This window comes from Cervus canadensis, chromosome X (genome assembly GCF_019320065.1).
Source record: "Cervus canadensis isolate Bull #8, Minnesota chromosome X, ASM1932006v1, whole genome shotgun sequence".
Taxonomy (NCBI): domain Eukaryota; kingdom Metazoa; phylum Chordata; class Mammalia; order Artiodactyla; family Cervidae; genus Cervus; species Cervus canadensis.
Window position 1 is genome coordinate 26,663,519 of NC_057419.1, and position 15,881 is coordinate 26,679,399.

General features: G+C 42.1%; 1 protein-coding gene across 1 annotated transcript in view; it reads right to left on the minus strand.

The window, feature by feature from the left end:
• ACOT9 (acyl-CoA thioesterase 9) overlaps window positions 1-13,790 on the minus strand; it is a 30,321-nt gene extending 16,531 nt beyond the window's left edge. Inside the window, exons 1-5 of the mRNA XM_043457960.1 lie at window positions 13,601-13,790; window positions 9,259-9,350; window positions 7,186-7,231; window positions 5,206-5,376; window positions 4,925-4,962 (exon numbers count right to left, since the gene is read on the minus strand). Coding sequence (XP_043313895.1) covers window positions 4,925-4,962; window positions 5,206-5,376; window positions 7,186-7,231; window positions 9,259-9,350; window positions 13,601-13,620 — 367 coding nt within the window. The 5' untranslated portion in view covers window positions 13,621-13,790. The remainder of the gene's footprint in view (window positions 1-4,924; window positions 4,963-5,205; window positions 5,377-7,185; window positions 7,232-9,258; window positions 9,351-13,600) is intronic.
• Window positions 13,791-15,881: the final 2,091 nt, after the last annotated feature.

The window sequence follows — 15,881 nt, forward strand, 5'->3', positions numbered from 1 at the left end:
CAGGTCTACCAGGTGGCTTATCATCACTCAACCGAGGTATAGTGCCTAAGTCAGAAAAAGACCCCCAACACACAAGTCTGAAAACACCAAACTTCTTCAAAAAAGAGAAATAAATGACAAGGAGTCACCTACCTGTTTTCCTCTTGACTCTTCCAGAATCATGAAGCTATTATTTGGCTTAGAGCTCTCCCTCCTTCCCCATAATACCCTCGGCTCCTACACTACCCCGTGGTGATCTGTGTACTTCCCATATTTTAACAAGTATGTACAGGTGCCAAGCATGACTCAATATACCTTACAAATATCAACTCATTTAAAATTGTAGTGTACTTCTTCAATAGCATCCCTGCCTACCCTATGATTCATTCAAATTTGTATCATCAACCCTTAGGACCGGGTCTGTGCTCAGTATCTGTTGAGTAACAATAAACTCTTCCATCCATGCACCTGCTAAAGGATGTACTAGGAGGGGGATGAGGAGTGAAAGGCAAGAAACTCCATTTACAAACCTTTATGGTACCCAGAAAGGAAACTGTAAGTGTCTGGCCTACGGCACATTAGTAGAAATGAAGACAAGAGAAAAGATCCAAGAGCTAAGAAGAAGGCAGGTTTGACAAGTCTTTAATTAACTCAGGTATCTAACTTGCATGAGTGAAGATGATGTACCATTCACTGAGAAAAAGGATATACACAGGAAGAGCAGAGTGGACTATTTTCAACACACTGAATTCAGGAAGTCCATGGCAGATCCAAATGAAGACGGCCAAAAGGCAGGAGGACAAACTGGTCTGCAACTCACAAGGGCAGGCCAGGAAATGTTCCTTATGAAGCTCCCACACTAGAATTGATGCTTTTGAACCATGGTGTTGGAGAAGACTCTTGAGAGTCCCTTGGACAGCAAGAAGATCAAACCAGTCAATCCTAAAGGAAATAAACCCTGAATATTCACTGGGAGGACTGATACTGAAGCTCCAATACTTTGGCCACCTGATACAAAGAGACCCCGATGCTGGGAAAGATTGAAGGCGGAAGGAGAAGAGGACGACAGAGCTTCTCTTGTTGTGGAGCACAGGCTCCAAGCGAGTGGGCTTCAGTCATTGTGGCACGTGGGCTCAGAAGTTGTGGTGCACGGGCTTAGTTGCTCTGTGGGATGTGGGAGCTTCCCCGACCAGGGATTGAACCTGTGTCCCCTGCATTGGCAGGTGGATTCCTTATCACTGAGCCACCAGGGAAGCCCCCATTTTTGATTGGCTTCGTTATCTTTTCCTTATTCATTTGTAGTAACCCTTTTATATAGTTTATTTTCTTCATCTTTTTTGTTACTTTTTCTTGCAGACACATGCTAGGGTTTTTGTTGTTGTTAATAGTGTCTTTGGTCATATGGGAGTTTTTCAATTTAAAGTAGTCAAATTTAGCAATCCATTTTGAACTAAGACTATTACTAGGTGCAAGCAGGTTTGGAATTTTTGTATTTTCATGGTGAATTTTTCCTGTTCTCATGTTTTTGCCTCTTTATACTGGTTTTTATTTAAGTACATTTTAATGAAATAAATATAGCTAATATAGGAGGAGAAGGGGACGACAGAGGATGAGATGGTTGGATGGTATCACTGACTCAATGGACATGAGTTTAAGCAAACTCCGGGAAATGGTGAGGGACAGGGAAGTCTGGTATCCATGAGGTCGAACACTGCACAATTCAACAACAATACTGAGAACAATTGAAGCAATGGGATTCGAGATTTATAGAAAAAGTGCATCTATCAACAACAAAAAGGGGCAGAAGACAACACCCTGGAGATCAGCAACATTTAAAGGATCAACAGAGAAAGAGGAAGCTACAAAGGAGACTGGGAAGTAGCAGCCTGAGAGGTGGGAGGAAATACCACCAACGCCCACAGGTGAGTTTGACATTGTCAGGAGCTGCAAAGGGGTCATGTATGCCGAGAAGCACCTGTGAGATCACGCAGTAAGGCAGCAACAGACTGTTTGGCATGATCAGCTCAATGACATAGAGGAGCAGAAGCCAGAACACAAAGTTAGCTCTCAAGTGAGAGGGAAAGAAAACTGGAGAGTGCTATAAGGGAAGGGGATTTTACCTGTTTTTCATTGTAAGACTCAAGAGCCTTGAATATGTTTAGAAACTGAGGGAAAAGTGAAATTGAGCAAAGGCTTGAGATACGAGGGAGAAAGTGTATGTGACAAAAGGCGGGTTTCTTGAAGAAAGGGATGGAACAGTATCAAATGAACAAGTAAAAGGGACTAGCCATCTACATGAGGTGATGAAGAAAAACAGAACAGTAGTAGGGGAGTTTGTGTATTTAAGCTAAGTGTTAGTCACTCAGTCATGTCCAACTCTTTGTGACCCCCTAGACTGTAGCCCACCAGATTCTTCTGTCCATGGAATTCTCCAGGCAAGAATACTGGAGTGGGTAGCCATTCCCTTCTCCAGGGGATCTTCCCAACCCAGGTATCAAACTGGTGTGTCCTTCACTGGCAGGCATTGCAGGCAGATTCTTCATCGTCTGAGCTACCAGGGAAGTCGATTTATTTAGGGACACCTAAGTAAACCAACCAGTCCATCCTAAAGGAGATCAGTCCTGGGTGTTCACTGGAAGGACTGATACTGAAGCTGAAACTCCAATATTTTGGCCACCTCATGCGAAGAGTTGACTCATTGGAAAAGACCCTGATGCTGGGAGGGATTGGGGGCAGGAGGAGAAGGGGGCGACAGAGGATGAAATGGCTGGATGGCATCACTGACTCGATGGGCAGAGTTTGAGTAAACTCCGGGAGTTTGTGATGGACAGGGAGGCCTGGCGTGCTACGATTCATGGGGTTGCAAAGAGTTGGACACAACTGAGCGACTGAACTGAACTTAAGTAAACCAAAGTCAAGTGAGAGTGTGTGAGAGAGAGAGAGATCTTTTTTTAAGAGCCAGTAAGAAATTTTAGGGCTTCCCAGGTGGTACTAGTGGTAAAGAACTCGCCTACAATGCAGGAGACAGAGGAGACATGGGTTTGATTCCTGGGTCCAGAAGATCCCCTGGAGAAGGAAATGGCAACCCACTCCAGTATTCTTGCCTAGAGAATTCCATGGACAGAGGAGCCTGGTGGGCTACTGTCCACAGTGTCGCATAGAGTCGGACACAACTGAGCGACTAACATTAACTAACTCATGAATTTTTAAGCAAGTTTATTAATTTCAAGAAAACGTAGCTAGGTGTAAGCCCAACAATGGATTTATGTCTCTATTTTAAAGATTAACAGAGTCTTTCTTTAAATGCTTTCCCAACAGTTCAGTCCAAAGGCCCCAAATCGAGTGCAGAAGCCCAAGTGGGGTCAGGAGGACACGCAGTGAGGAAACGAGAGCCATGGCGCACCATGCTACAGCCCGAGCACAGGGAGGAGGGTGACCTGCAGAGGGTGACCTGGTACAGAGCCGCACCCCGGCGAGGTGAGGGGAGCGTCCATGAGGATTTTGAGGCAGCAGTGATATGAAACTGGATACATACCGGGGAACTGATCAAATAAGTAACTATATTCTGGATAATGGAGCCAGCTGGAGAAGGGAATTACAAATGTGAAAAGGGAGAAATAAAGAATGAACCTGTGGCTAGATTAGAATTGGGACTATCGGTATGAATCCAGGGTTCCAACAGACAGACAAACAGAGATATAGGCAGATGGAAAGAAGGAAAGAGATAGATTGGCAGGCAGGTATAAATGTAAATGAACATGTATGTGCATATATTCCCCAGCTCAGATACTAAAAGAGCATTGGAATAGTGATACCCCAGCAACAATGACCACTCTAGCACTCAGATCTTGATTTCTCCACTGAAAAGATCCAGGGCTCCTCAGAGATTTGGCTGATTCCAGGACTGGAGCACAAAAAGTAGAAATGAGCCTAGAAGATCTTGTGCCAAAAAGTGATGAAGTGCTCAGAGAATGATGGGGACACATCCAAGAAAGAAAAAACAAACACAAAAAAACCCACAGAAGTCAGCACGAAGGGACAGAAACAGTCCTGGGACAATCTGAACATCAAAACAGATGACAGAAATACATTCTAATCCATTCAGCAACATAGGAATCCCTGAGTCCCTACTGAGTTTAAAATAATTGATAAAAGTCTGATGAGGAATGGGATTTTCACAAGTCCCAACAAGGTACTTATTAATTAAAAAGGGGAAAACAGTAACTTTACAGCAAAGAAACCTGGCAGACACCACCTTCACCAAGGAATCAAAGATAACATCTCAGGAATAGGACAAATTAGAATTATGCACTATCTGCTAAGATGCAACAGAAACACAGCATCCCTTCTGTGTCACTCCAGTCAAAGATGCATGTCCCAAATCTAATCTTGGGGAAGCATCAAACAAAACCAAATTAAAAGAAATTCCACAAAAGAACTGGCGTATAACCTTCAAGAGTATCAAGGTCATGAAATTCAGGGAAAAACTGACGAACTATCTGTGACACAACAACTAAATGCAACACGTGATTCAGAAGTGGATCCTCCTGCTATAAAGGAACTCTGGCCAAAGTTGAATGGGGTCTGAGGATTAGACTGTCTAAATGTCAGTGTTAATTTCTTGATTTTGAGGGTTATCTTGTAGTGATGAAGGAGAATGTCCTTGTTTGTAGGAAACACATGTGAAAATGTTTGGGGGTGATGTGCATCGTGTCATCAACATACTCTCACATGATTCAGGGAAGAACAACTCCTTGTACTCTGTCACTTTTCAGTAAATTTAACTAAATAATTACGACAATTCAGAATTAGCAGATGCCATTCTTTTCCTGCTCTTTTAGAATATCTTCATCTGTGCAAGTTAAAGAATAAAAAGACCTTTTCCAGCCAGAGGCATCAATGTATTGATGTAAGTCCCTATTCAAAAATATTAAAATATCAGTACCTCCTAGGCTGTCAAGATCCTCAAGAATCCTACCAAACCTGTGAAATAAAGAAAACTGTGATGAAATGAAAATCATGATGATCACCCTGTAAAAAAAATAACACATCATGGGGTGATAATTATCTACTAAAATTTATTATGGTGATGGTTGTACAATTCTCTGAATATATTAAAAAACAGATAATGACACATTTTAAATAAGTGAACAGATCTCAAAATTATAACAAAGAAAGGAAATAAAATAAAAACAAATGGCACAAGCAAAAATAGTGCTGTGTTACCTTACGGTGTTTTGAACAGTCAAATATTTCTCTCGTAATTCAGGCTGACTGCCCAAAGGCAAGAGAACTTCAATGTAACTGTCTTTCATGGTCCTAGGAGGCAGTCCTTTTTGTGACTTAGCCAGGAAACTATGAAGTAGTTTTCTTTCCTCCATTGCTTTCACATGGTCTCTGAGAAGAAAGGATACAAGCTTCATGAAACACAGGAACCTGCTCTCCCACAACTTCAGTGCTATACAGGCCAGTCAGACACCATGAAAGGAGGAAAGGGCAGGTCTGGACCTACCTCATCTCCTTTTCCTTCCCTCCCTTCCCACCTGCCACTTGGTGAAATTAAAAATTTCTTTTATAATTTCTCAGCCTAGTAGATAAGAAAAATACACTTGTAAGTGATACAGATATATCCAAATGAACGATACATTCACCCTCATCAAAAAGTGTATTCAAAGAACAGAATCTTGGAAATCAAACTAAAAATACAGAAATGGACATAATAAAAATATATATATAAATATATATGTAAATGCACTAAAGAACAACATGGCCACTGAACTCCATATTCCCATTTCTCACCTGGACAAGTCTCGTTTTTTCTGTGCCCCAGCTCTCTCTCTCTCTCTCTGCCTTCAATTTCAGGAAAGAGAGACAGAGGAGGAAAAATGGAGTATATCCAAAAGAGGTTTGGAAGGCAGACCAAAAGGTAAAGAGGAAGATAATATGAAAAGAAGACAGAAAGGGAAGAAAAAGAAGAGACGATTAAGGTGGAAGAGAAGAGACACACAAGGGGATAGGGAACTAAAATGTTCACAGTATCACTCATTAAGCTGTCTTTCTAAGCTTACTTATGAAGTATAACTGCCAGAGAGGTGGAGCCTACAAATGGAACCAGGTAAGTCCAGAATATGGAACATTCAACAAGACAAATGGCTTGGCCTCTTTAAAGTTAAACTCATAGGGATAAAAAAGGAGGCAAGGGGGCAAGGGTAATTATTATTCTACATTAGGGGAGACAAGAGCGTCATAAGCATACAATCGTTTAATGGATCTTGATTTTTATTAAAAGTTATAAAAAATACGTGGGGAACAATGGAGGAATGCTGAATATGGATGAATAATATACTATTAGGGAATTACTGTCAATTTCACCACATGAGAGAACATCTTACTTACTGGAGATTTACAACTGCTTATTTTGTTACACAGGAAAGCATATTTATTTATTAGAGATGTACTGGAACATGAAGTGTCGTGAACCTATATATCCAGTATATGTAAATTGGCAAATTTGGAAAAATGTTCCTAAGTTCCCAATTCAGATGGTGGGAACAAAAGGTATTCATTTTTCCCACATTTCAGTAAATTGAAATTTTTCATACAGTGAGATAAAAAGAAGTCATTAGGTAATTTTTATACCAACAATAGATTATTATTACTGTGCTTTCTCTTTATCTCATTTTAGCCTCAAAATTCTGTGCACCAAGAGGGATACTACCCTATTTTACAACAAGGAAATACTGAGAGATAAAGATTGTATGGGAGATCTGGTTAATTGTGAACTCATAAGAAGCAATAAAGGAGTCATGCTTCATTAAACAGATGAACCAGGAAACTTGGGGTCAAGTTCCAAACCCCAGTACTCAATCGTTCAATGTCTGAGTTTCAGTCTCATCATACGCAAAAAGGAACAGAAACATATGTCATAAGCATGTTCTAAGTTTCACTGACAATCAGTGAGGTAATATACCTGAATGCACTTTGAAAAATGTAGAGTACATGTAAATTACATGATTTTATGACAACAAAGCATCAACTGATGAGTATTGCTGGAATGTTGATCTTCTCCCCCAAGTGAAAAAACCTCTCAATCCATTTCTTAACAATGGGTTTCCCCCATTCCTACAATGGGAGCATCAACTGAGCCTAAATAAGCCTGGCATACCACTCCATAGATAGAAGAAAGAATGAACACAGAGTGCATACCTCCAGTTTGTGGATGCTCCTACTATCTCCCGCAACTTATCTCGAACTGAAATAAAAACAAAGAGGTCATTCCATGAAACTAAGAATGTGAGAACTGGATTACAGCAATGAGCTCCAGAACTTCAAAAAGTGAGTCATGCATTCAAAATCTTCAAAGAGCCATGAATTTCCATTTAATGCCATAAACAAACAGCTCAGGGAAGGGATCAGGCCTCTGAGTCCCCAGAACTTGAAACAATTACTGTTTCCTTAGTGCTGCTGCTGCTGCTAAGTCACTTCAGTCGTGTCCGACTCTGTGCAACCCTATGGACAGCAGCCCACCAGGCTCCTCTGTCCACAGGATTCTCTAGGCAAGAATACTGGAGTGGGTTGCCATTTCCTTCTCCTTCCTTAGTGCAGAAAAGAATATCCTGTGTCAATCACTGGGACTTATTGGGCTGGCCAAAAAGATCGGGTTTTCCATAAGATGGAACGGAAAAACCCAAACTTTTTTCCTTATAAATAAGCAGAAAAGGGTAACTCTGATTATTCATGAGATGAGGCCATGTATCAGCGTCAGTAGGAGTCCCTTTATGATGAAGACATTATGAACAGAATCCCAGCCTATCTTCTTATAGGCAGTGGGACTAATATCAAAATTTGAGTCTCACTCTAATTGATTTCTCATACATTTATTTACATTACCCTAAATGTTAGAAAATTTGAGGCAAGGAAAATGAAGCAAAAAAGGAAAGGCAAAGAAAGCAATTTAAGTTTAGTTGATGCCCATTGCCCCAAACTGCAAGATTTACTGCAAAAAAAATTTAAGCACTTAAAAAAAGAGCTGATACCAATTACCACACACACACCGTGATTCACATGTATAGGTGAACATGCTATATGGATAAAGGGGAAATAGATTAAACAGTAGTTAGTCAACATTAAAAAATAAATCTATAGGATTTTAAATAATGTTTTGAGTTAATGCATTGTTATCTAGCATTTTAAAATATACATTCTTGTTATAGAAAATTACATACAGCAATCCTTGTTCCTTCAAAAACTAAGCGATCAAAACCAAATATGCTTAGACGAACATGCATTTTACTTTTCATGAAAAAGTGGTTGATTTTTCTATCAAACAACTGTCATAGCAAATTCCTTGGTGATCCAGTGGTTAGAACTTTGTACTTTCATTGCTGGGGCCTGAGTTCAACCTCTGATCAGGGACTAAGATCCTGCAAGCCACACAGTGTGGCCAAAAAAACCCAACTGTTATATACCATAAATTAGGTCCAAACTCTAATTACAATAAAACCATAGAGTACTGTGCCAAAAATATCCATCAGTAAATTAGTCTTATTTCTGACTTTTTTTTCCTCTCAAGTCCTTTAAATAAAAGAATGGACAGAAAGTATCCCAAATAGTACACAGATTACTGATGCTCAGTGATAAAAACTATTATTATTAGTTTATAATGAGTTTAAAAAGAGAGGCAGGTGCTGAGGGCCAAGAAAACAAAGTAAATTTTAAATATATATATATGTGTGTGTATATATATACATATATATATACACACAAAATTTTAAATATACATAAAATATACATATATATATTTGGATCCTTTAAAGAAGCCATAATTTTCATTATAATGAATATTCCTACAATGACACAGATATCCATAGTTTCCATATCGTATTAGTAACTGAAAAAACTTCGATTAACCATAGATTAATAGGATATCTCTAACAAAACTACAGGCTAGGAGTCTTTAGTTGGTACAACTGAAGGGCCTATCTCCTGCTCATGAATTACATCTTTTTTTCCATGCCTTCCCCTTCAGTACCTACACAGAGGACGTAAAAATCATTTAACTAAAAGCTCAGTCCCTAAGGCTTGCAGGAACCAAAGGTCAAGTTCTGAATGTGATTTCTATCCAAAGCTATCTTGGTCATTTTATAAATGATAAGCTTATGAAAAAGCAACCTTTACTGTGCCTCATTTGCCCTAACTGTCTATCTACATGCCTCTCAAATAAAACAGGGGTTTTTTTTTTTCCCTATATGGGCCTAAAGGGTAAGTACACATGCTTGCCTTCACTGATGTGGAAGACATTCTCCAGGTTCTGAGGTTCTTGAGTCAGTCCTCTGCTGGGAGCAAGCAGCCCCTTGCTCAGGGTACAAAGCCTATAAAACAAGAAGAAACACACTTAGAGAAGGTTCCATGGCTTCTTTACTCACAATCCCAAAGATCTGTGCCTCCTCAGGAGCACTTTGCCATTGCACACTCTTAGTAAATACTGTCTTTACAGTGTCTGCACTTGTTTCTCAAGTGTATGTATATTTGCTTATGAGGCTACACCATAAACCATCTCTCCAATAAGAGTAAATTAGGTTAACAATCTACAAAATAAATAAATAAAAGATATCGACCAGGTTTCAGGGTTCTAACTTATTAGCTTCAGGAGCCCAGAATCTATTTGGTAAACAGCTGAGTAAACAAAGAATATTTATTTGGTTATTGTCATACCATACTTCCTCAATAAATAAACTAAACCCAATTAAAAGTCAATCAACTTTGAAAACAGAATTAACCCTTTCCAGGGTTACTCAAAGAGAGTATTTATTGTACTTAAGCAGAAATTTCCTAAAATCCAAGGTATTCACCCAAATATGGTTAACCTGTTCCCCCAAAACAAGCTGTTTAACTTGATTTTGGCTAGTACATAAGTTTTGACTCCTAACCACACACTCTGCTATCAGGGATAACACACATATAGTATCAGGGACTGACAGACTGATCTGTTGAGAGCCCAGTGGACTAAGGCAAGGCATTGAAAATGTCAAAACCCCAGATATTGTTATTCATTCCAGCTCAAGTGACTAGTAAATTCTTACTACCTAACGCCAGGTTCAGTAATAACTAACTTATTTTCTTTAGAGTCCAAATCTACTATAGATTTCTCTTCTGAATTACAGCATTCACAAAGGGTCTCTAACTAAAAATATCTGGTAAAATCTCCATGTAGTTTTCAGCCATGTGCTACTAGAACAAATCCTGGTCCTTTCACCAAGTCAACTACTCTAACTGCAAAGAATACAGAAAGGAGCACATGCTCAGTGGCTAAATTAACTCCTTAGCCAGCCAGACATCACACTGTCTCTGATATGCTCCCCGCTCATCCACTAAGACCAGAATGCTTCCTAAAGGGTTCAGCTTTTGGTTTTGTGTTTATTCTCCAATCACACAGCTAACAAGACTCTATCTTACACAGTTTTGGTTTATCTTTTCCCAATAAATTTTCCATTTCTGTATTTTTATATGTGGATTAATATCACAATCTTCTTATTCTTGACCTTCTAATTTGCATTTTCTCAGAACATGAGCTGAACTTTTTCACTATTTCACTTTCTGTATTCTCTGTAGGTTCAAACCCCTCACTGAAGGAAATAGAGCATGTGGTCCTTCGTTCTGCCGTCTCAGAAACTACTATTCTGCAACTGAATATATTGGGTTTTAAAAAGCACACTGGAAAAAGCTAAAAATCTTCCATTGCCACTATTAGCTGGAAGAGCAAAAAATCATGCCCTCAATACATTAACTGGGAATAATAATAGATGCAGTAGATGATCACAATATAAGAAATGAGATCTGACTCTGAGTGGGTAAATACTTCAAATACTAATCACAAACTAACAGGAGCTATACAACTCATCTCACATATTTGGGTGAATGCACATTTATACAAGCATTCTTTCTTGTTCCTTAAAAAGCAGCATTTTCTGCAGACTGAGGAAAACCATCTCATTCTGCCTGAGTGAAGAGCGGTGTAGTACACGAGGTTAAGAGCCTGACCATGCTGCTTGTTAGCTGAGTGACCTTGAGCAAGTTACCTAACCTCTCTGAGCTTCAGTCTCCTCATATGTAAAACAGAGAAGTTAACACACATTAACCTGTGAGGGACATGCCTAGTACACTGACAAGTCCTCAAAAAATATGAGCTATTCCAGAAAGGCATGCTTCTTCAAAGTCTCCCCTAAAAGTCAAAAATGACCAGAAGTTTGGGAATAAGCCAGGCACTATAATGGACCATCTCTGAATAGAGTATCAAATGGAGATAGTAAAGAAAGGAGTTGATAAATACAGAGAAACACTTGGGTCAAATTATTTGGAAAACTGTGGTTCTGCAGCCCTGCTCTTTGCACACTGCCATAAAAAATGTGGAAATACATCCCTGTAGCACAATGAAAGCCTAATGTCAATGCTCTTTTAAAAAATCATTGATTATACTAATCACATAACCATATAACAAATTTCTATTCTGTGAATATTCAGTGTATTGTAACTTTTCACTACAATTTCATGTTGTCCCTACTGATAATCTGATGAAACCTGTGGCCCCTCATGCCTAGTAGCTGGGGTGGGGGGATATATTTTATTGATACACACAATGGTATATATTATTTCAGATGGTTCACAGACCACTCCCTTTTGACACCCCCATGGGTCCCTAGACTTAAAATATTGTGATTCAGATCAACCTCCTGGAAAAACTAAGGCCCAAAGGAATTAGATGACTTTTCCCCTGCCAGTCAACTAGCACACTGAATAGAGCCAAGTTCTTCTGATCCCTCCTCAGCCCCAACACACACCACACATGTAGGGAAGCTGCTCTTTTCATAACCCTAGGCTACTTCTCTATCTACCAGACACTGAGAAGGCGGGGATGGGGGGTGGGGGTAGTGGAATGCTTCAACCACTGCCTAACATCTCAGTACCTCAGTTACTGGTTTACTCCCCAGTAAGCCCTCTGGAGTCTTAACTACAGCAAAACCTCTAGGCCTTTAGCAGAAACTGTCAAGAGGCCTCTAGGAGAGTCAGGCCCTAGGACTCCGTTATTGAACCTTCCCAATGAAAGGAAACTAAGGAACCCAACCTCTCCATGGCTACCGAAGGGAGTCACCAAAGTCACATGCAGGTGTGAATAGAAGTCTTAACTGTTCTGGGTTCCAAGCTTAGGATGGGTGTCTGGGAAGAGTTTTCAGTACACAACCAGGCAATGACACTCACAGGCCCTCCATTTAGGAAAAATGCCTCAGTTTAGAGACTAAACAAATACAGGTGACTCTTCCACCAGTAAGGGGAAAAAAAGAAACTACAAAAACCGCCCACCAGTCAAATAACCTAAACATGCCAGACAGTCTGTACTCATTTATGTACTCTCACTAGACAGTAACAGAGTACCTGCTTGAGGTTCTACAAGAATCAGAAGAAAGGAATGGCAGCTATACAAGGAGCTCACAGCAAAAAAGGAGGACTTCTGAATGGAGGAGAGGAGAGATCAAGGCAGGCTTTCTGGGAGAAGGCACATGGACAAAACCCTGGCGATTGTACAAGGCCTGTCACATCATGTCAATACAAGCTAAAGGCAACTGTGGTTCTTCTCCTAATGACTTTCAACCTGTCTTCAAGCAGTAAAACAAAGTTAATGAGAAAATGAGAGACAGAGAGATGCAGAGAACCTTTTTCAACTGACAGCAGGGTCCACAGGGACAATGAGAGAGATTCAGGGCCCCCAAGAGAACGGCTGGGGATCTCCGTCACTCGGAACCACTGTGGGCCACACCAGGGAGGGCTGGTACACCTGTAGCAGGATGAATTCAGAAGCTCCAACAAGGGTCGGCCCCCTGGGATGCAACCAAGCAGAAAGACCTCGGAAATAGCTGGAGTGCTCCGGTGTGGCGGGTTGGGACAGAGCCAGACATGCCCTGGAGTCTAAAGTCTTAAACCGTCACTGGACAAGCTGGGATGATGACTTACACAAAAAGGCATCCTCCTTGTCCAAGTGGCCCAATCAAAGCCACTCCCCCACCTGGCCTTATGGGTCTTGCTGCTCTGTAAAGGTTAAGTTCAATCAGCACCAGGAGACCTAGTCACACAGTTCTGAGGTCCTGAGAGGCTGGAAGGTACCCTGCAATCTCTACCCACATTACAACACACTCAAGTCAGAGTCCAAGTCTGTCAAGCACTTAACCTTAAACATGCTCGGCAAAGAAGCGTAGAGGGCGGTAAAAGTAATGTGCACTTCTAAATTCGAGCCTTCCGACAAGAGGCTAACTCCACACTACACCCCAGAAGAGCTAAGAGAAAGGAATGTCAGGGAACGCCCAACTTCCTCCCTTCAAGTGTCGCTTCACTTTTATCATCAAACTCCGGCCAGGAGACGCGCAGGTGCGGGGTGCGGTGCCCCGCCCGAGGCCGGCGGGGTCACGGTACGTTAGTGCCCTTCCCTACCCAACCCTATTGTCTGCCCATAAGCCCCCGGCATTAGTTCCGCCTGCTGCGGCCCGCTCCTTCCGCCCGGGCCCGCTAGCACCGCCGAGGGAGGGAGGGGGCGCCCCTGGGTCCGCGCCCCGTCAGGCGCCCGGCTACCTACCGCAGCGCCGCTCGCCTCATCACGCTTGGCCGCCGCTGTACGCGTGACCACAGAGCCGGGCCCCACACACCGGTCGGTGGAGAGAAGTTGAAGCAATGGAAAGCGCGAAGACGAAGAGAGCGCTCCGGCGCCGGACGGGCCCTCACCCGGACCACACCCTTGTACCACGGCCGCGGAATGGGGCTGGGGGCGGGGCTACGCAGTCCGGGAGCGGAGTCTCGCTGTCCAAGGGCGGGGCCTCGTTGCCCGGGGGCGGGGCCACGCTGCGCCTGCAGCCCCACTCATTGGCGAGAAGCTGGAATCCCCCCCAGGTTCCCGCTCAATCAGCAGCGCCGGGAGTGTTGCTAACTCCGACACTGGCCTATCACATCTACTGTGGATAAAATGCACCCGGCGGCACCGGCGTGTGACGCAGAGGCTAGGTTCAGCCGCGTCCTTGGAGCGTGTCTCCGTTATCCCACTCAGGGCCCCACCCTCTGGAGATGCTGATTTAGTCAGAGGTAGAGTTAGACACGACTTGGCGACTGAACATCATCATCATCATCCCGGTGCTGTATGTCTAAAGGCGACCCAGGTGATGCTGACGTTAGCAAAGGTTGAGAACGCTGCCCTCCGGGGTAAAAAATTGTTCCTTTTCTAATCTCGGTCTGCCCCCTAGCGTTTGACAGTGGGAGATCTTGGCCCGCCCAGAGAGATTCAAGGCCAGAAAGTTAAGACGATGTTACTCTAGGCTGTGATTCTCCAATTCATTCAACAAAATCTTATACAGCTGTTTGCAGTGTGCAGGACGCTGTAGATTCTGAAGATGCAGCAAAAGAGACAATACTCCCTGCCCTTAGGAGGCTTACCTTATAATCATCAAGCAAGTTAGCAAATTGCATCGTTTCAAACGTGATAAAGCGGTCAAAGGACGAAAGAAAAGAAGGAAATGAGAGGAATCTTTCCAAAATATATGCACGTCTTGCATTGTCCTTGAAGATGGTAATTTCCTATAAGGCAGGGTCGATATTGTATGCTTTTTCTGATACCCCATGCTTACTAAAAATTTGTTAGTTTTAATTAAGCTGGCTTTAAAAAAATCAATTTATGAATTACAGATGGACCATGGTCTTCGGCTTCCTCTTTCCTCTCCACCTAACTTTCCCTGCTTTTATCAGTCCCACATCCAGATGATGGTCAACTCCTGAAATACCACTCTCCTTTGGGCCTGCGGGGATCTCGCCTTTCTTTTTGTTCATATTGTCCATACCTTTCCAGTGATGATTTTGTTTTGCTTTGTGGCAGTTCTACTGAAACAGAGCAGGACCCTATAGGGCCTTACCAGGGACCAATTACCCCCACCCCGACCATGTCCCCTGCCTCTCATTTGTAGAAAAGCTTCTCATAGCTCTGCCCCAAGTTCCATGGAGCTAATTTAATTGGAGAAGTGAGAAAATACAGAAGCAAAGGAAAACAGTCAAGCAAGACAAGATAATTTAGCCATAAAGCAAAGTCAAGGACTTTTAGTTACTCCTCAAGAGCTATTGGGGCTTCCCAGGTGGTACTAGTGATAAAGAGCCCGCCTGCCAATGCAGGAGACGTAAGAGATGCGGGTTCGATCCCTTGGTTGGGAAGATCCCCTGGAGGAGGGCATGGCAACCCACTCCAGTACTCTTGCCTAGAGAATCCCATGGACAGAGGAGCCTGCCGGGCTACTGTCCATGGGGTCACAGAGAGTCAGACACAACTGAAACAACTTAGCATATAGCACAAGAGTGACAGATAAAATCCTGAGCCATATCATTGATTTGTTTTTTGCAGATACTAAAACCCCCACCTGAATGTTGATTACAAGCACTTAGACCCCAGATCAGTTGGAACCAGAAGGCTGATGATGGTTAACTCCCAAAATACCACCGTTACCTCACTGCCAACCAATCAGAAGAATGTCCACACACTGATAAGGCACCTACAATGTCACCTACAATATGGCCTTTAAAGACCACTTTGGGCACCTTGCAATAAACACTATACTTTCCTTCACCACAACCCAATATCAGTAGATTGGCTTTACCAGGAGTCAGGTGAGCAGACTCAGGTTTGGTTTGGTAACAATACTTCTTTGTACTCTACCATACCTAACATGGTGCAATAAATATTTTATTGAATTACACTTTCTTGTTGGTTTTTACTTGAACTTTTGGTTGAGGCAATAGTAGGTTCAAGGAGAAAAATTAAGTGCAAGAGAATTTTTTAGGTTACATAGATGGTATAATGATAGGTAGGCATAGTTTATAATTTT